The sequence below is a fragment of the Serinus canaria genome, chromosome 2, assembly GCF_022539315.1.
Source record: "Serinus canaria isolate serCan28SL12 chromosome 2, serCan2020, whole genome shotgun sequence".
NCBI lineage: Eukaryota > Metazoa > Chordata > Aves > Passeriformes > Fringillidae > Serinus > Serinus canaria.
The window spans coordinates 101,223,092-101,245,194 of record NC_066315.1 but is presented as its reverse complement, the minus strand read 5'-3'; the positions used below and the strand labels follow the sequence as shown (position 1 = coordinate 101,245,194).

General features: G+C 36.6%; 1 protein-coding gene across 6 annotated transcripts in view; it reads left to right on the top strand.

The window, feature by feature from the left end:
• PTPRM (protein tyrosine phosphatase receptor type M) overlaps positions 1–22,103 on the top strand; it is a 443,671-nt gene that overhangs the window by 256,717 nt on the left and 164,851 nt on the right. For all 6 annotated transcript variants that reach the window (XM_050971530.1, XM_050971533.1, XM_050971531.1 and 3 more), the window contains exons 12-13: positions 9,178–9,451; positions 10,588–10,624. In XM_050971530.1, coding sequence (XP_050827487.1) covers positions 9,178–9,451; positions 10,588–10,624 — 311 coding nt within the window. The remainder of the gene's footprint in view (positions 1–9,177; positions 9,452–10,587; positions 10,625–22,103) is intronic.

Below are 22,103 nucleotides of genomic sequence, written 5' to 3'. Positions count from 1 at the left end.
TTTTTTCTGTGAAAAAGCCCCAAATTAAACCAAATAAACAAACAAAAAAAGCCACAAACAAAAAACCAAACAATCCCCAGCCAAACAAAAAAAACCCCAAAAACACCCAAGGGGAAGACAACCACCAAAATACATTGCCAGGTCTCTTGTGCCCCTCTTAGTTTGTCACTTGCAGCCTGTATTTAGCAGATTGATCTCATTGATACTGTATGGGGCACATTAGGGGAGCTCTGTAGTCAAAGATGTCCTTTTCTTGTCCAGCATTTAATAGCTGAAATAAATTATTAATATAGAGCCAAATTCTCTCGTGTTATATTACTTACACCACTAGAAAACTACTATGAATTCCTTGTGAAACAGCACTATTTTAAGCAAGCTTAATTTTATTTACATTTTGTACTCACTTTGTATTGTGCAGGTCTACAGACTGTATACGAAATTTATAAAATTTATATGTTTTCTTGACATTTTTGAGTTTGAAGAAAAAGCAAGCAAATACATAAATCTGTATTGAGTATGGAGAGCACAAGCCACCATGAAGTTTTAAGTGTTTCAGAAAAAGTATGTTTCTGATCATAGGGGGGTTTTGTGGCCTGCAATATTTTAGAACCTTTAATTTTTTCAGCAGAAGAAACAATAATTTAAAACTTCTCCTACAAAATAACAAAAATGTGTAAATTATTACCTTGTAGAAGAAAAAGAGAGGTAGAATTATGAGGGTGAATATTCTAAGTATGCAGAATTGCTAAGACATTGTGTCTCATCAGATGGATCATATCAGTATGGGGCAGTACTCAGCCCCTGGGAGAGTAGGGGTGGGGAAACTGATGATTAAGGAATTTCAGGTGTAGCAATGTACATAACAGTTGTGAAAACATAGTTGCATCCTGTCATTTTTGTCATCCTGGTTGTGGTAATTGTGACAGTCACTTGTAGGCCAGTGCAGTAATAACACTGCCGAGTCCTAGTTGGGGACCAGTATTTAAATAATTACAAATAATTAACCATGCAGTGGTATAACCAGGGAGAAAAAAAATACCATTTCATCAGTATTTATCAAGGATCTGGGGGGTTGGGAGGGTTGAGAGAGCAGTTTTGATTCCCTTGCCTGTTCACAATAACAGAGCAGTCTCTTGTGCCGCAATTATTGTTGGCATTATGTCTAACCACCACTTATATACTTGTTGGGCAAATGGGTCTTATAAATTTTAATATGCTGTTTCAATAGTAAAGTAATACTTCTTTTGAACAAGTGTAGGTTAGCATATATATTGAATTTATTGATTTTTTTTTGTGCAGGATGGATGGGGCAAAGTTAAAACTGCAGTCCATCAGCAGGCTATATGTTGTAAAACCAAGTACAGATTATCTACTGCCACAATCTTTATTGTCCTGCTAAATAACAAAGTATTACAAACTTAAATTCTTCTAAGATTTTTCACTCTCTCTCTCCCCTTCTCTACTAACAAAACAAAACTTCATTTTGGATTGTCATTTGTGATGACTGAATCTAAAGGCAGAAACATTTCAGAAATGTCTCATGAATGGTGTGTGTTATGGTTGCCTGCAATTATGCGGCTGAAGATGGACACTCTTTGCTGGACACTCTATGCCCCTGACAAGTGTGCTTAGATTCTCTAAAACAGTGAATCTCTGTACTAGAAAATAAGACAAAAAGTTAACACCCAGGGTCATCAGGACTAGGTGGCACCCATCTGGCCCCTGCAAAGTGGGAGGAGCATGCATCGCTGTCTCCTTTTCCTTGCAGATTTTCTGAGTGCAATTTTCTGAGCCAAAGCTCTGATGTGCCCCTTAAATCCTAGGGAGTACAGATTTGCAAAAGAGAAATGCATTCTTTCTTCTGCATCTGGAAAACAGAATTTGAATGTGTTATGAACTTTTGGCTGCCATGAAATTACTGTTTTCAGAGCCTATCTGTCTCTTCTGCAATTAAGATACAATGTAGCAAATGTTTTCCTTCTCAAGGGAATTGAACCTGATGTCATATCCTTCCCTGGTGACTGTCCTTAGAGGAAAGAACAAGCAAAATATCTTTAACTTCCAAAGACTTAATGCTTTTCATTTGAAAAATTGTCAGGATTTCCTGTATAAAACCATAGGAATGCTAACGAGAGGTTTACTTGGATGTATTTTCCCCAGAAAATCTCCTTTGTAAATGCTGACTTTTAAGTCCTTGAGACCATCCATACAAAAGAGTTGGGCAGTCACAAAGCAGCTTAGGAGTTTTACATTAAAAATTGGATACTGTTCCCCAGTGGACTTGGGTCTGTGAAGATAAAGCTTATTATGACACCTGAGAGTTTACATTTGGCACTATCTCCAGGGACTGAACCTAAGCTGTCTTATCTCCTTCTTTACAGCCGTTTAGGTATTTCTGCTGTGATTGATCTGAGAAATAGGGCTCCTTGCATGACAAAGGAGGTGTTGTATAATACTAGTCTCTCTTGTGTTCATGCCAGGTCTGATTCCAAAAGATTCCTTGAATTTTCCCCCATGGACTGAAAATTTCAGGTGCCTGTAATAGTATTTATTTCCTGAGAATGAAGACAGGCCCTGCCTTGGAGAATCTTACCAGACTTATCTCTTGACCTGCAAAGCTAGTAGATAAAGGCAGGTGTGAAAGTAGAATCATTCCATTCAAGTTTGAACAAGCTGGTAGCACAAAGTATTTTATTTACTTAGCACCTTTTCTGCATTTGTGAGGCAACAACTGTTCCTCTGAATTAGAAACCTGACAAAGAATGGTGAAGCTTTTGTTTACATGGTACCTCCTAGCTTCAAGTAAAGATGCAAACAAAAAGTTAGAAGGATTTAAGACTCCCTTCACTCTGAAAAGCTACAAGGATTTAAGATTCCCTTGGCTCACCCAAAGAAACAGGCAATACACCTCTAACACTAGTACATCAAGGGCTTAAATGGGAACCATTGCAAGAATTTTGATGATTATGTTGCGCAAATATTATTTGCAGCATTGCCTAAATCACATTTTTCCCCCTATATAAAGTACATATTAATGTATGATTTTAAAAGTACTTGTTGGCATTGTTGTTGGTACAGCAGCATCAATTTAGAGGTTTTGCTTAGTCTGCTTGTTTTTCTTCACTCTAAGTTCTATATTTTCATGCCTGAACATTATGTTCCTACAAGGGATTTTTTTTAAGCTTCTTCAACTTTTTTTAGAAGTTGTAGTGAGTGATGCCGTATTTTGCAAAAAGCCCAGAAAATCTCTGATCCCCCATAACTATTTCTATCCCTGAAATAGTTATGTCTACCTTAAACAGTCTTCTCCATCATTAGTAGGTACACTCATTTGTCCTGCTGTTAATCAAAAACTCCCTGGTCTTACCTCTAGTCCACAGCTGAACCATGTGTGCTTCCCCTTTGATAAAATATGCAAAGTGGTCAGCAGGACAGGACTGCTATTCAGCTGCCTCTCTGGTGTTGAATCCGTTCTGGAAATGACTGCACACAGAGTATATTTTATTCACTGTATGTTAGGTGTGGGTTAAACTCCTCACCCACTGGCAAAGCCTGTGTAGCTGTGATGGTGAGACAGCTGATAAATCAGGGGTTGTTCATCACCTTTGTTTAATTCACTTATAATAAATAAGGCTCTCTCACAGTAGGAGGAGAGTTAGTGGCAATTTCTTGTAGCCTTTTTCTATTTGCCTGTTAACCATAAATTATTAATTCCTGTCCTTTAAAGAGTAATTTCCCTCTTCCATTTCAAGGTGCATTACATATGTGTAATTACAAATAATTTCTAGAACTTGTAAAATTTGAAGTTACAGGATGAATTACAAGAATCTAGTGCAGTATAAGGGCATGGAGAAATAAATATGTATCTCCAGTGTTAATCCATATCAAAATGATATGACCATGTCAGAGACAGCTGATGACAGAGATGAAGGTGTATTGCATATTATACAGAAAAAACTGTCCAAGGGCTGTATTCTTTTCAAGAAGCAATGTTAGACAATAAACTTGCATAACATATGACAAAGATATCTGGAGTTTTAGATACAAAACATAAAACAACTGATACATTTTAAAAGTCTTAATGGCAGGACAATAGAAGAATTTGCAGGGTCTACAGAAGATTTTCCTCATTACAAACTGTGGGGACTTTGATGGTTTGAGCAATCAGGTTCTTCATGGACTCAGAGCTGTGATAATGGGGTGGGGTTTGAGTTTCTTAATTTTGCCCTCTATTGGAACTGGTATTTCAGTAGAAAATGCAGTAAAGTGATTCTAGCATGCAGATAAATAGGATTGTGGGAGTGAGTAACTGAAATAATGGTCAGTATGTAGATTAAGGGTTATTCTATTCTTTGACTCTGTAAGCATTAAATCAAAATAAGCATGCAAATCAAAATACAGAAATAGATCTATGGAAAGTACCGGTTTTCTATATTTCTAATAAAGCATGGACTTATAACAGTGTGCAGAAAACTTCAAATTAGGCTTGAGAGTGTTACCATGACAGTCTGCAAAGGTAGCTCAACAGTTCACACAGCTCATTAGGGCACTCCTTGTGGACCTTAAGGGCTTTGCAGGCTTTGTACATTTCTTAGCGGAAAAAAAAAATCAAGGATAGTAAGAATTCGAAGAGATTTTAAACAGTTGGAGCAGGAATAAGAAAGTTTTTTATTCTCATTTTACAACTGGATTTCTGAGCCCCATAATAGTTGATTGACTTGCCTAGGATCCCACACAGCAGCTGTATTGAGACTAGTAAATAAATTCAGATAGTCTTTGTCTATATTCAGTTCCTTAGGCCACCTCCCCTCTGTGAAATTAATTCTCAAAATTTCTTAAATGCTTCAGTTATATAAAGCATCAAGACTGTTTTAGAGAGACAAAATAGAGCTGACAGTTCAATAATGAAGTAATCAAGCTTGTTTTCCCTTTGTTTACAATTTGGAATTACTTTGGAATTAGGTGTAATTATAGATTAATAAGTTTCAATAAATGCCTAAATTGTACATATTAAGTATGTACAGGTACATACTCGTGTATGAAGACTTCTGAAGTCTGCATTTACATCCAATAGGTCCTTCTTGGAAGGTTATTCTGTAACTTTGAATGAGACTTTGATTCATTAAAATTTGATTTACAGCATTCCAGTAATGTATAGTAATGTCCTGATTCAGGAGGTTACCAAAACCCATCATTTCATGTAATTAAGACTAGATATATACTTAAGTCTTCTTTGAAATTGTCATTTGTCTATGTACTCTGAGCATCTTTTATTACCGTGCTAATATGTTTTCTTTCTGATTTCATGTCTCTTTTTCAGCTCTGAAAAAAAAATTAGTGTATTTATCAGACATTGACACACCATTCCAATTTAAGCAATCCAAATTCAATGAATATCTGAGAGACCTGCTATGTTTAATTTCTTACAATAATTAAAGTACAGTGTTCAGATCTGTGTCTTTGCATAATCATTTAAATTTGGGACTGTTTTGAATTGTTAGAATAAAAAGCAGTGTAAAAATAAAACAGTTTTTTTTCTTTTCCCATACACCTTTTTAATCCCCAAATTTGAAACATTTGAATCCTAGGTTAAAAATAACTGCCATGTGTTCCTTTCTCAGTGCAGCAGTGAACTATTTATTTATGAAAATAAATTTTTGAATTTAATTTCCAAGGCATTGAAATATAGTAGAGCTGTGTTACAGGAATTATACTTAAATTACATTTCTTTGCTTCTGGAAAAGCAGTCTAAATGCTGCCAAGAATCTATATGCTTTTAGCACATTTCACTGTAGTGCAGAACTTGTTTTCTGGATTACAGGTAGGAAGACTTTATTCTCTGAAATGTAGAGTTGTGGAAAAGGAATAATTCAATGTCAAACAAGCCAGAAATCTGACTAATACACAAGAGGAATAGTAGAGTCATGGCACAATGCTAGCTCAATTCTCTGAGCTTGAACCCTTTTCAGAGTAGGCTGTCAAGCTGTTACATATTAAAGAAAATAATATTAATTGTAAAACCTAGAGAAAGCTTTTGGATTATAATTGTAATTGGGGTAATTTTGTAAAATTCATTAGCAAGATGATCTCATTTGTACAAATGTAAAGAGTATCACTGATAAAATTTTGTCAGGTTTCCATTGACCCAGGTGCTCATAATGTGTTAATTTACATCAGAGAAACAGCCGTGTGTGGAAATTGGCCAGCAGATAGGATTTAGTTATTTTTCATTAGCACTTGGACTTTGATGAAGGGGAACAGAAAAGAGTTGTTTGACCTTTCAGTGCTTAAATTATTAAAGAGCAAATAGATTTGAGGTCTAGTTGCTTGCAAATCTAATTTGTCTTGTGGAGTAAGGATTAAAAGACATTTTGAGTTTGAAATTGCTCCAGTCAACTTACTTCTTTCTTTAAAGTAACTGAAAATGAGTAGATGGCAGGCATCTGAAAGGTATACAATGAGTAGTGCATGTGGTATAAATAAGTATGGATTTAGCACAGGAAAAGGAGCATTTAAATCACAGATTTGTTTCTAAAATGTCTACTGTGTTTACCTTTAATCACTGAGTGAAAAATTAAGAGAATCCTCATTTCAGTGCTGAAACAAGTCATACTATCTCATCTGGTCTGAAGTCCCTCTTATATTCAGGCCAGCTGCAAGGAAGAAGTAACTTGGTTTACTATCCGTTGTGCTTAATGAAACTGCTGGATTCTTATATTTGCTGCAGTATTAGGCAATCATATCCAGCTCCACTATCTTGCAGGAATACATCACCTTCTGCATTTTTTTTCCAATACTCCATTTAAGTTTGCAAAGGTGTTTATTGTAGACTGATATTGCAAATTAATAGGTAGAGGAGGCAATATGCTGTCTTCAAAGTAGCTTGGAGTCCCAGTTCTAAGCAACTCACTTTTGTTTTAGAAAATTAATTCTTTTGTTTTAGAAAATTAATTGTGAAAATCATGTCAAAAGTTGATTTGTAAGAAAAAAACCAAGATTTTAATGTAGATATTCTATGGCTAGGATTTTTTACAAATCAGTTCCCACAGGATCAAATAAACATAGCTGTGGATTGACCTTCATTTACTACTCAGCGTGGAATTAATCAACTAATGAAAATGTTTCTGCTTGATATGAAGCAGAATATCTCTTGTTGCACAGAGCTGCACAATGTACAAGCAGAGGCCTTCAAGGGAACCCTCAAGACATTCCTCTGTCCCTGGCTGTACTAAATTCATGCATGGGTAGATGCATGAAGTTCAGCATTAAATTAAAACATTTAAATTTGAGTGTCTACTTTTAGATGTCTACATGTGAGCTGAGTATTTAGTTGTTATAATCAGTGGAATCTGAGAAGCAATTAGGTTGACCTAAAAGTGGGCGCCTTCTTTCTGCTCAGGTCTCTTGGAACTGTAGGTGTGTAGACACCTTCATGAAGGCAGATAGGTTTAAGTGTGTTAACATTGAGCTAAAGCTCTACCATATTGAAAGTCTAAATCAAGCAGAAGGAAAGGTGCATTCTCAGTGTTAGCTTTCTGGGAGTTTTTTGTGAGCATAGAAGTGCAGCATCTCCTACTGGAGATGCTAGATCTTAAAAATACAGTCAACAAGGTCTGTGGCATATTATCAGTAAGTCTGGTAAAAAACAGTAAGATGGTCAAGAAAATTGGCATTTTCTGCCCCTTGGTGATATTTGACTATAAAGACTCTGCAGACCTTAAATGGTGGTGTCACAGAATCATAGAATGGTTTGTGCTGGAAGGGACCTTTAAAGATCATCTAGTCTGACCCCCTCCTCTGGTCAAAGGATGCCTTCCCCTCCAGGTTGTTAAAGCACCATCCCTTCTGTCATTGGACAGTTCATCACTTTATTTCTAAACCAGATTTGCCTCTAGAAGGGAAGTAGCCATAGCTGTGCAGGGATATGACTAAACCAATAAACTCTGTTGGGTCCAGAGTGAGATGGTCCTGCAGAAGCTCAGCCCGTGTGTCCCTGTACTTTGGGCAGAATCTTCTGTAAACATAATTCTCTACCTACAGATGACAGAAACAGTAACATGTCAGGAGACTCTGTGGACTCTTCTTCATCTTCAAGAAGCTTCCCATGCAGAGATTGCTGGTTTTTATGAGCTGTCAACTTGAAAGATCGTAACTTGTTACTGGATGTAGATGATACGCATCTACATCCAGTAACAAGTTATGAGGACACGTTGCCACTTTAACATCAATTATCTAGACAGACTTGTTTACTGGGATTCAAGACTCCAGGAGACAAATACTGATTAAGAATCACTGGTCCCCAGTGAAGCAATAAACTTGTAAGCCAGTCCTCTTTAGAGACATGGACTTCCCACATCACGAATTTAAAAGCACTGACTCGGTCTTTTACAGCAACTGCAAGGGTATAATGATTACACTGTTTGCATATACAGCAGAAATTGCAATTTCTTTGTTCCTGTTTGAATGTCCATAGCACCTTTACAGTGGGGAGGGATGGACTGTTCTCTGTAGGTCCCAGTACAGCAGAGACTGCAAGTGCAAACTGACTTGCTTTGTAGAATGCAGAAACTGAAAAGTATGGTTATCTATGAGATGTGTGAAAGTGCTTTGCTGAGTGATAATAACTTCCATCAAAAAGTGTTTTATACTTGCTCAGCAATAGTTAATATGCCACTGAAACTTTACTTTATGATTTTATAAATACTTATAATGCCAACAGTTAGGTAAATACTGGTCCCTGTCTCTCTGTAATTTATGTCTTCCTTTTTATCTTAGTACTAATTTAATTTCATTTAGGTAAGATAACAGGTTAGAGAAGGGACTCTATAGCTTTATGCTTGCTTTGGTGAACAAAATAATACTTAATTTCACATTTTAGCACTGATTAAACACAATTTTTCTGTACCAGAGTTTGAACAGGAAAACGTGCTGTGCATTCACTTGTGTGAAAAGCTGTGGTGTGTATGGCTATTTTTGTCTTTCCAGAACAAAATGAATTTGAAAACTTGAATCTATCACCTGAATATTAAATGTCATTTTTTTCCTGTGTTCTTTGCTTTTAACAGTTGTTTTTTTTCCAATAAACACTGGTACACTGTTATGGTTTTAGGATGGTTTGACTGCCCAAGTTTTAAAATAACCACTGTTTCTTTTGTTCTTTCCTTTCTACACTCTTAGTGTCTATCAAATCGTTGTTGAGGAAGAGCGCCCACGGAGGACCAAAAAAACAACTGAAATCCTAAAGTGCTACCCAGTGCCCATTCATTTCCAGAATGCCTCACTCTTGAATTCCCAGTACTACTTTGCTGCAGAGATTCCAGCCAATGGTTTACTAGCTGCTCAGCCTTTTACTATTGGTGATAACAAAACCTACAGTGGTTTCTGGAATACTCCTCTCCTTCCTCATAAGAGCTACAGCATCTATTTCCAAGCTGCTAGCAGAGCCAATGGGGTAGGTCTTGCAACAGGCATGATTTTATACAGTGTTTGTGTGTAAATAAATGATTGGCATCAACTAGCAGGATACCCAATTTAGTTGCTAATGAGAAAATGAAGTAACCGTGAAATTTAACACACTGAGTTTAAAAAATAGCAGTTTTCCTAACACAATATTGCTTAATGATTAAAGGTTACAGGAAAAAGGAGGGGAAAACCACACATTTTGTCAGTAGTGAGCAGGCAAAGTAGTATGTTACCATTCTGTCTTATTAGCTAAAAGCTGTCCAGTGACTGTGTTTGACTGGCTTTTTTTCTTCCTTTTTGGTTTTTTTTCTTGCTTTGAACAAGAAAATGTTGTGATTTCTTTGGTTACATTTAAACCAAACATGATTGTGGGTTTTAGCACATCTGTCTTGGCATGTCCAGTCCTGTTACCTTAGTTTGTAACATCTTGATCTCCCTTTTTCTCATTTGGTTGTCCTGATTGAATTAGAAATCACTTTTTTTTTTTTTTTTTGTCCATTTCTGCAAACAAAGTAAAAGGAAAAAGAGGTAGATGGAACTGAAATGAAAAGTGTGTAAAAAGATCCTCACAGATCATGTTTCATCAGGCTAATTCTTCCTGGAATTGTTTTTCATTTCCTGGACAGACCTACCCAGAGCCCTTCAATTCTTGATAAGCTTTGGCTGTCTGTGCTGACAGCTTGGAAATGTTTTCTGCCAGAAACCATAATGCTCTCTCATTCACAGTGCACCGACAGTGCACAAATGTGAAAAACCATTGATTATTTTTTCTTCCTAAAGTTGTCTGACATGATGCCTCAAACTATACTTGCTGTAAGAAAAAGAAAAATCTCCCAAGGTCATTACATTGCCAGTTAAAAAGCTGAACACTTGCCTGTGCTCCTGCGAATATCTTCCACATTTTCTGCTTTTAGAGGAATCTTAAGTGAAATGTTTACATACCATACCCAAGCAGTGCTTGTCCATATTATGAAAGCACTTTGGAGTTAGCTAATAAGCAGTTAAATATGGAATGAGGCACATTCTGCTCTGAAAATTTATCAGTACTTTTAAGAATATGATAATGGATGACTTTCTTTGTCTAGAAACACAAGATGTGACCTTTTCCCTCTTTGTTTGACACAGGAAACTAAAATTGACTGCGTCAGGGTAGCCACAAAAGGTATGTTTGGATTATGTCATTTATTCTGTACTTCAGCTTGTTGACCTTCCCTGCACATGATGTTTGGAAACTTCCAGAAGTGTTTATATTGCTAAAACAGATCACTAAACATATTATAGAATTTTCATAGAATCCTTTGCTGAGATTTAGAAAATTTGCTTGTTTGTTTGTTTGTAATCATAAATATATGAATTACTTTTGGTTGTCTGCTTGAACACAGGGCTTTTAAAATACATTCTCTGGGTTTTTATATGATCTCACTTACTTACATATATATATGTATTTATATAGTAGAGTTGTAAAATTGCCAGTTGCAGAGTACATACTGACTGCTTATACATCCGTAGTGAAAAATTGCCCCTTACTTGTAAGCAATTACCTTAACTTAATTGCTGTATAAAAGAGAAGTGGAGATACCATGTTCTTCATTTTAATGAGACAGATCAACTATATTTACTCATCTGTCAGCAGATGATACTACCATTTGTGAGACAAATATGTATAATTAAGACAGTACTGGCTATAGGTTTTGTCTCCAAACAGGGAAACATAAACATGTTGCTGATCTATTCATCGTTTGGGGGCTAGATCTATCTGTGATTATCTTTGTAGTCTCACCTTTTTAGCACCTTTAGCTGGCCTGAGAAAGAAGTGGTGGAATAGCACAATTGACTTGGAGATGGTAGTAGAGGAACAGGAAAGAACTTGCTGCTGTGAGTAGGAACAAGTAATGCTACCTGGCAGTTTGGGAAGAGCATGAAGCAAAAACTACTTCATCCCCATACCACTGCACCTTGCAGGAGATCATGATTGTTTCTAGTGACCCTCCCTAATGGAAGTGATTCCATCGTGATTTCCTTTACGTAGAGACTTCACAATTTCATCAGCACCTCAAAGTCTAAATGGGTTGAGAATGTCATTACTTAAAAGTAACAGAAATGTTAGCATGAAGTTACCCCTGCTGAAAGTTTGTATACTCCCTAATCTGACAAATTCATTTTCATGCCTGTTTGAACTGATTCCCGGCTTCTTCTCTTTTCCAAACCAAAGGAAGTAGTTTTAATTTCAATATACTAACTGACTGCTTACAAAACCACAGAAATCTATCAAATATCTGAACTCAACCCAAATATAATACAGATGAGAGTTTAACTCCAGATATAAGTGAAATCCTGTATTGTTTTCAAGTATCTTCAGAGATATCAGGGGTGAACTAGGGTACATCAGAAATCATAACAGATGATTAGAGGAATGGGTTTTAAATTTTTTGAAGATTTGTATTTCTGATCACTAATGGATATTCAACTGTTTAAATTACTTGACTGACTGAAAATTTTTACTCTCTCATTTGAGAGGCGAGGGTAACTTTGTGGATTGGAATAGCTCCCATAGCAACAAGCTACTTTGAGCAAACCCATTTGGCAATGGAGATGTGAGGAATGCAGCTTTTATTTTAATAAAATCTCCCTACATTCCTGTTTTGAAAGCATATTTCAGATTTTTTCATAATAAAATAATGTTAGATGTTGTTGTGAGGACTTTTTTTTCAAACCAGAAGTAGCCTTGATGGTATTTTTAGTCTCTGGAGGAAAATTTCCTTGGGGGGCTACAGTAAAGCACTGATTTTCATGATTTTAAACTGAATGCTTGTGTTATATTTTTAATCTGTATTAATTTAAAAAGATTAAATGAAGATCATGACATATTTTAATATGATATTAAAAGTTGCTGTCTGTGCAGATGTTCTCCCTTTGGATCTAAATGAGATACTTTAGGGAAAAGCAGAATTCTTTGCCCTCTTTGAACCTCCCACATTTGCATTAGAAGCAAACAGCAAAAATTCTCTATGTTTGTATGTCAGAAATCACTATACCTGCATTGGGACAAGACCTAAAATTGTCCTCTCCCAATCTCCTCTCCTTCTGCTTAATCCCCATGAACAGCTCGGTACAGCTCAGTACATTCACATTGTTTGTACCCCAGTAGGCAACAGCTGCTCTGACCACTTGGCCAGATTTCTTAGACTTGCACCATTTTCCACTGAGCTTTGAGACTACAGTGTAGCTCCTAGACAGTGAGCTACTTAAGCTCTATGTGCTTATTGTGTCCATCTATTTATGTGCTGGAGTGCTCCTGACAAATAAGGTTGGGAACGCTCTCCAGTACCACATCTAGTTTCCACATACTAGTAACATTCCTGAAATATTCGTCATCTAGGCTTCTCTTATCTTCAGGAGTTCAAGTTCAGTGTTTTTAAAGCCAGAGGAAGTGCTTCAGGCCATTCACGCATAAAACTGGTGCAACCTTCTTTTGAATTAAGGTCTGATCCTGAAAATACTTAGAGCCTTGTGTAGGCCACTGGAATCAGTAGACACACTGTGTGTGAGAAGCCGTTTGGTTTTGCAGAACCACAGAATATTCTGAATTGCAAGGGACCATCGAATCCAGCTCTTAAGTGGTTGCCTATGTGTCAGTTGAACCCACAGCCTCAGTGTTTCTAGCACCATGCTCTGACCAGCTGGGCCCTAATCAAGTCAATCGTGTACCTGCTTTTGCACACAGAGAATTATCTCATTGACTGCTTCACGGCTGTTCCAACTTAAAGTAGAGATGTAAGTATATTACTGGATAAAGGCCTGTGCAATTTCTAGGATCAAGAGCCCTTCGTAGGATTAAGAGCCCTTTCTAGGATCCAGGTCACTCAAGGCAACTTTTAAGTTGCTCCCCTGAGCCAGCTGAGATTGGCCAAGCCACCTCATTGTGGTTAGCCTGTTTGAAATGTGCCCTGAGGATCAGTATGGGGATTCAGAGCATGTCACGAGCAGAGCTATGTCACTTGCTTGTTATATTCCCTTTAATTATCTCACTTCCTGATAATAAAGTTGTTGATGCCCTTAAGACCTTCTTAAGGTCACTAAGAGTTGGTTGTATCACTGTCCTGCAGTGTTCATTCTGTGGCCCACCATACACTTCTTTATTTTTTGTAAAATAAAAATACGTAACTGTAATATAAACGTAATGGTAATGTCCCAGATCCAGCAAAACTGTTCTGTACCTTGAGTACCCTCTTCCCTCCCACTGATGTCAGCAGGAATAATGCACTGCCAAGCATGGGCTCAAGTGGCAGACATTAAACCTTGTTGCTGTATCAGAGACCAAGTCCAGCAGATAGCTTATTATCATACTGACAGGTTTCCTGTTAGAATACAGCCTATCTCCAGAAGAGTGCAGCCTAATTCTACTGGGTCAAATGCATGTCTGGAGTCAGTAGCTAGATAATACTTTCTCATTCCATCAAGTATATTTTAAACAACCTTAGTTTGTACCCTTTTAAAAAATGATCTTGTTTTACGACCATTACATTTTTACAAATGAAACCTCTGTTAAGTGTGTTCTTTTAGAGATCATATAAAAATCCTGATTGCAGTGATTGCAAATATAAATGAGGATGAGAAGGTTTGATTTTTGTAGAGGTGAAAGTTCTCCTTCTGTTTCTAATGAAGTCATAGGAAGCCTTTGCCAGTGACTTTGTTAGTAGAAGGATCTTACAGCACATTATTATGATGTGGAGTCTCCTGATCTCAGTTTTCTGTAGAGAAAGGCTTCTGGGACCTCTGTGACTATTTGGTGTATATACAAATGGGGAGACTGCAGGGTTTCCACTGCCATTATTTTTGACAAGATAATTAAACAAACAAACAAACAAAAATCCGGCATAGCTTTTTGTACCAGTGGTAATAAAGGTTGTCATATATTGCTTGAAATATGGCTTTCATATTCCTACTCTTTCTTCAAGCTAAATGACTGTAAAATCTCAACAGACTAAGTTGAAAACATTCCAAAACTCCTCCAAGTTTATTATTATCAACTTTGTGGTGGTTTGTGATTTATATTAAGACTATATTTCCTGATATGACTTACAACACTGTCTGGATAGAAACATCTTGCTTATCTCCTAGGAATGCAGTTCTCAAGAGGGAGGCATCATTGTTCTAATTTTGCAATATTGGAAGGCTTTCATTAATTATGAGAGAGAAAAGGATATTATAATATTTTAAATCCAATAGCAACAGTACTCTAGAAGCTACTATCAACACTGCATTTCAGTGTTGCAGAGGGATATTTCCAAATATTATGCAGCAGCAGTTTTGAGTTTAATTGTCTGCAGATGGTAGATGATCTATTTTCCTCTCTCGCTGCCACATTTCTAATAGCACCCAGGCTGTTCTATGTAAATGAGTGATCTTTCATATAATTTTGTCCTTAATTTTCCAATATTTTTTCTTTGCATCATTCTCCAGCTGCATCGTGTTGGATCTGACCTTTTAATTTTTTTAATATTCCTTAATGTATATGTATCACAGCACGCTTAACCATTTAGAGGCAATCATAGAACTGCTAGAAAACAATAAAATAACAAATTTTATTAATGTGAGCCACAGTAACAGTTGTCTGTAGCAGGGAGTTGTTGTTGTAACTCTGTCAGAAAAGTCTGGATATTTTGGGGTACAAACAAGGCAGGGTTTTCAGCTTTTTCTTGTGAACTTGAAACTCAGACCTGGGACAGTTGCGCACACACCTAATAAAAGTGTGCCACCTCTCAGCAGTCATTCTCTGTACGCTGAACATTAAGTATATGGGTAGTGCATGCATTTTTAGAACAGTGACCCAAGTGGGTACAAGAAAAGTTAATCTTAACTAGCTCAAAAATGCTTTACATAAAGTTGTCTTTAAAAAATTGTAGGAAAAATGTAGTATTATGAAATTGGAAAATAAAAGTGAAACTAGCTCAAATTACTTGGAGAAGTTGATATTGGAGTACTCTGAATAATCAGCTTGTTTTCACTTAGAAAGCTTAGTGCTGTGACTGGCAGAGCCAAAGAGTCTCCAGTTTCCTCAAATGCAGTAAATAATGTGCTTTGAGTCCTTTTCTTGAATGAAATTCACACACGACAGCCTATTAATTTGCAGAATAACCACACTAACAACTAAAGACAAAAAGGAACTTGTGGGAGTTTTTTGGTTTTCATTTGTGAAGTTCAGACAATAAACAACTGACCAAGATTCTTCTTGCTGGCGTAGCTTCAGTCTGGCTTTTCTTTCCCTCATGCATGCTGACCTGGAACTCTTCCTTTGCCTTAGCTGCGATAATCGTGACTCAGCTTACAACACCATACATTCGCATCGCCCCTGCTGCAGGCGACGACCAGCTAACAGGTCAGATGTTCAAGTACAGACAAGTCACCATGCCCATTCTGTCTCTTTTTCCTTGGCTCCTTTCCCCTGACAGTTTCTTCCTTCTCTGCTCATGAACAGTTTCCTGTGTTAAAAGTTCCTTTCTGTTTATAATTCTTTTTCCTCAGCTCCATTGAATTCAGTGGTGTGCTTGGCACCAAAACTCACACACATGTCCCTGTATGTACGATTCCACTGCATGTGCCCACTGTGTGTGTCATCTGTGGAGTGTTCCTTCAAGCCTCGTGTTGTAAAGAGATCTTGTCTTGCTCCATCCATAAATTAAATGAAAGTTTGCATATAGATATATATATCTGTGTACCTGTTTATTTTTTTCTCTGTTAATAAATCAAGACATTAGAATTTCTAAAAAATTGAGGCTTAAAAGTTGGATGTGCAAGTTAGGATAAAGATCTGATATTAGTGGATTGAGGTTTTTTTCCTGTGCAGTGGAAGGAAGATCTTGTTTTCTGGCAAAATTTCAATATGAAAGAAATTAAAATAAAGAAATAAAAAAAGATTTCTTTTTATTTTTGTCATACATGAGTTCTAGGATTAAAGTAAAGCAACCTAGAATGTGACATATGAGAATGAGCAAGACTTAAGAATTTAAAATCTAATTGTCAAAGTAAACTCAGTATTCAAGTGGAACCATTACTAGGCTGTATATGGCTTGAAGGATGGCTCAGAATATGCTAGAAAACCTTTGTGAACCTGGGAAAATGATTGATTTTGTCAGAAAAGAAACCTGTGCCTAAAACCTTTCAGGGATTTGTAAACATTTTTATTTTCAAAGAGAACCAAAAAGCATTAAAACTCTAGAACCAGAAGTGATGACGTATCTAATGGGGGAAGTGAACCTAGTCCATCAGCTCTAGCGTATGATAAATCTTTGCCTTTTTGAAGAATACTGGCATAGTTCCTTGGGAAAGCACATTGATACCTAAAAGAAGAGTTCAGATGACTGGTATCTGGATACCGCTACAGTAAATAAGAGGCAGTTAAATGATTCAGCTTAAGATAAGAGGATTAGTGACATGTCTGCTCTAGCTTTTAATTCTGGGGTATGTGTTATAATAACAAAGCTGAGCGATCCATAATGCCCAAGTTACCTTGTCAGTCAAGACAAAATTGCTGCATGATATACTTTTATTTTCTATTAATGTATGAACTAACCAGAATAACATACTTACAATGCCATTAAGTAGCTTGTTCTTGTTACTGCTGCTTGGCAGAAGATGTGTCTGCATACATATTTATACCTCAGTTAATTTTTGCTTGACAATTCAAATAAAGCATTGAAGAGACAGGATCTCTTCCATATCCTTGAATTTCAAGTTTTGATTTCTTTATTACAGAATTCAAATAAGCTATATTTTTCCATGTGGAGATTGAAGTGTTTCTCTTCTCATGTTTTAGTTTTTTTATTTCAATGCAAAACTGGGTAGCTATAGATAACACTGGAGACATGCCTGTTCCACAAGAAGATGACCACAGTACTTAACAGTGAGAGAAAAGAAATATGGCTAGCCGGCTATAAAGAGATATGGATAGCTGGCTAACATAGGGTTTATTTCATTGCTTTGTCACTGGTGGCATTGGCAGTCTGGGGTTGTCTGTCAGATCTGTGAAATTTGTTTCCTTTTTCTTGAAAAGAAAATAAAAATGTTCTACCAGAATCTAATTTTGTTGTGAAAAAAAACATATCAGATTATACCCACCAACAGCATTTATAGCTATTTGTGAAATGTATTAGAAAGCCTTTGAAATACCCTCGTCATCTTCCCACCCCCATCTTATGTTTGAAAGACTGTGCTCAAAAGGAAAGAAACATCTTCCTCCTCATTTGCCACAACTGCAGTAGCAAAGAAACCTCATCCAGCCCACATGGTTGTCCCATGACAGCAACAAGAATTCCTGGTTTTCTAGGGAGACATCCTGTCTAGGGGTCCTTAGGGCAGTCTTTTCAACTTCAGGGCAGTACAGCAGTAATGGGATCTGCAGTACCCCTGAGAAGCACAAAGGCTTTCTTAAAGGAGGTTTACAGAAATTGGACCACACATGAGGGAGCTAAGAGTGATACACATTGTCCCCACATTTCTCTCCTATAAATTTCAAGACTGTGGAAAGGATTTCCATGTAAAAGGATTTGTTTATGTGAAAGTACAGGGTTCTAACTGTAGTTACCACAAGCCCCACGGCTGTAACTGTTAAATGTCACTTAGCATTTTCTGTTCAGTGCTTTTTCCTCACTTCTTTGCTAAGAACCAAAGTAATTATATTTGAGATCAAGAAATTACTTTCATCTTTTAGCATTTGAGGAGATACATAAGCAGCAGTGGGAAGGTCAAGGATGGCATTTTCGGGTTTCTTTACATTGAAAGTTGATGCTTCTTGCATAATGAAAGTTTAAAATCTTGGCTGCATTCCTGAATATCGTTACCAAATTTGAAAGGTCTTCTTCTTCACAAATATCATGATAATACAGCTCAGCTTTCAAGCTAATTCTGCTTGCACTTATTTCCTCCATCCTCGTCATCATTGTCTTGCCTCTTACTGGTGCAGTTGATAAACAATGCATTATTAATTTCTCTTTGTCCTTCCATTCTCCTTCCTTTTTCATATAAAAATAACAGGTCTTCCATTTAAAGGATTACAGGCTAGTTGCCCTAAATATCTTGACAGCCACTCCAGGTTGCCTTTGCAGCCCGTAGCAAAGAGAACTTTTCCTTGCACTTAAATACCTAAAGTTTAGTTGTCCTTGAGTTATAGAATAAGATAACATAGTGTAAAATCATACAGTTGTATGATTTTGACTCTTGGAAGCCAAAACAGGGAAATCAGTGTTTAGTCAATACGTAATTATCAGTGATCCAAGAGGGTAGTAGCTAAGGAATTCAAATTTGGGGGATAGTGTTTAGCTTTCAGTGTTACCTTACAAAAAGTAACTAACTTGAGATCTACTCAATTGACCCTGTCCTTCAGCAGACAGAGAATATCTTACACCTGTGTTCAAGGAAAAAAGATATGTATACATGAAGCATGGTAGTACTCATGATACTGTCTCCATGTTTTCATAACAAATATGGTTTAACTTACAATTGAAATCATGTAGAATGTTATCAGAAAACTTACCACATAAAACTGTGATTGTATAGTCTTAACTTCAAAGTTGAATAAAAAAATCCATCTTTTTGAGAAATACTGAAATCATTTGCAGTTTGTTTCAGTATTCTGTAAGAGACACTTCATCTAATAGGTTTAAATTGGCCATATTTGGTATTCACTTGGCCCTCATATATTTTGTTCTCTGCATTCTGATAAAACAGCATGCTTGGAATCATGATTAGGGTGTTCATTCTGTCAGGCATTTACTTAATTGTTGAAATATGTCTGAGCTACTTGTATTTGAATTAAAGTATTTCCATTTGTGATTTAGTGGAGCAGCCACTACTTTGCTGGATATTATTAAGACTGATTTCCATAGAACGCCCTTTTTACGACCCATTGTAATTACACATCCAGCTGCAAGAGAGAGCTCTGTATTGTACATTCTTCATACATTAAATTCTTGGTACAAATGAAATGCAGCAGGATCTGTCAGAAGTTTTGTAAAGTAACCGTTACCTAATGATTGGGAAGATTTTTTTTTTTTTGTAAAAGATAGGGGCAGAAGCTTAAAACAAATTAGTTTTGTCCTGCACACCTTAAGGTCTAGATGATCTCCTTATTTTATAAACAAGTTAAAAGCAGTCATAAAATAATCCTAGTAATTTTCTTTTCCCTTACCAAGTTAGCACCATAATAAAATATACACATTTCTTAAGATGTGCATTCAGTACATAGCAAGATTTATTGCAGTGTTCTGGGTCACATTCTGTTCTCAGCCATCCCACTGTAAAAGGGAAAAAAATAAACTGAAATCTTTGATTGATTAAATCACAACTTCATGGAATTTTTTTTTATGTCAAGAGATTTACTCCAGTTTTGTACTGCATTACTGAAACCACAGTTTTTTTATTAACACAAAAACCAACAGCATAAATTTGAGAAAGTGTGTTTTGCTATTTACCTCAGTGGTTTTGCTGCTTTACAATGCATCTGAGGTATAACAATGTACTGGGCAGACTTTGACATTCATTTTTTCCTCCATCCTGGACCATGTAACATTGATTTAGATGTACTCTGGCATGCTAAAACTTGAAGTGCTATTTTGGGCAATGTAGAACCCACTATTTCTTAGTTGAGTCTGTAATAACAAACCTATGGGCAGGCATGTCTATCTGCAGGTTCAATACACTACTTTAGAAGGTTATTCTTGTTTTGATACTTCTGGGCAACATTTGCATTAGTTGGAGTTGTGGGTAGTTATCCAGGGGAGAATAAGCACCTGTGTGCTGTAAAGTCAAAGCCATATTGCAGTGCTGTTGCAAGATAAGTGACAAGGAAAGCAGAATGAGAATGGATCTGGCTTTCCAAAGTGAAATTCTAAGCCTGTTTTTATGTGATGGCCCCAACGATTGTTGTACCGATTGTTCAAGGATTCTGGTCCTCTTCTCAGCTGGGCAGAATGAAAAACAAGGAAATGTTCCTACTTTCTGCAGCACTGACTGAATGCATTTCAATGGGCTGAAGTGTCACTTGTGATTTATTGCCCATTTTCGTTCTTTTATGTGTTATATTTGTCATTTTTGCAGTGACAGTTTCATCTATAAAACAGTATAGTTACAAGAAAATGTTAAGAGGATACAGGAGTGCCATGGGAGTTGCTGTTTCCTTTTCTTCCTTTTATTTCCCCTAGTATGTTACAGAGTCAAATGTCAGTTTTTCTGTAAGACAGTGCAGCCAAAGCATCTATGCTCTTAAGCATAAGTACATTTTCCACAGAGCAACTGAAGAAGAGCTGAAGTTAAACAATAAGACAAAGAAGGCATAAAAATAATGCTAATAAAATTTCCCAAATGGTGAACTAACCCATAATACAAATACAAGCCATTGCTATCTGTACACAAAAAAGAGCCCAACTTGATTAGAAGTCAGTTATCAGTGTGATTATGTTAGTTTTATTAAATACTCCACTTCTTGTTTTAAAATAATAGTTCCTTTAATGTTCTCTGGAAATGGGGCCTTTCCATCTGCCATGCATAAGTAGAAGAATAGGGAGGAGAAACTGCAGAGTCATATCAGCAGTTTTTCTCTGGCCATTGATGCTTCTGGTTGGCCAAGAGGGTGTGGCTTTTTCAGCTGTCCTGGCACTGCATCCCCAGAGCCACTGTGTTACAGATCTGCGATAGGAACAGCTGGAGAAGATCCCATGAACTAGAAGAAAGTATCAACTTTCCCTACCCTTTAGGAAGGACAAGTAGCCTAGTTAGGTATGTTTTCCACTGTAGAAACAGTTTGTCTTTTATTCAGGGCAATCAAAAAATTTGCTGCCACAGAAGTAATAGTCAGTCATTGCAGGAGCTGTGTTACATCCCCCAAGTACAAAACCAATCTGGAAGTTTGAGTATTCCAGTACATATCTGAGAGAAAAATATGATTCCAAGCATCTAATATCTCGTTCGTGACAAGAGTCATCCAAATTTGATGTAATCCACTAAAGATGGGTCTATTTGGTTCATCCTAGCTTGAAAAATAATCTATTCTCTTAGTAATGTGTAATCTTCATGTCAGGATATCTGTGAGGCTATTTGAGATTGGGCTGGGAGGAGAGGGAGCTTTTCTTAATCACATTACAGAGAATGGAAACATAAAACCCAGTCATGAAAGTAATTATATGAATAAAATGAGCAGGATAAATTCTTAACAAACTGAAGGAATCTCTGTCATCTGTTTAGTACTGGTTCTGGTCAGTATCACACCTACTTTAAAATGTTTCAACATCAGCAATGTACAGAGAACAGAAACAATGCAAAAAAACCAGTAGGTAATTTTTAAATCATAGCTGTCATATAGTGTGTTACTTCATTTCTGTATTAAAAAAATATGCCTCTGATTTTTACATTTGAAATAGAACTTTGTATGTATCACAATGAAAAATTAAGGAGAGACAAAGGGAAAACAAAGAAACTCAGAGATATAAGTAGTGACTAAAAACCCTGTGTATTTCAGTGTTTCCCATCTGTAGCTTTTTACAGCTTTTTATTTTATTCATAAAATGCTAAACAATTTGAATTTTAACTCGAAATAAAGTGTGGGTTAAATAATCTGTAGTTTTCAGAGTCTGCAAATCTGGTGTTTG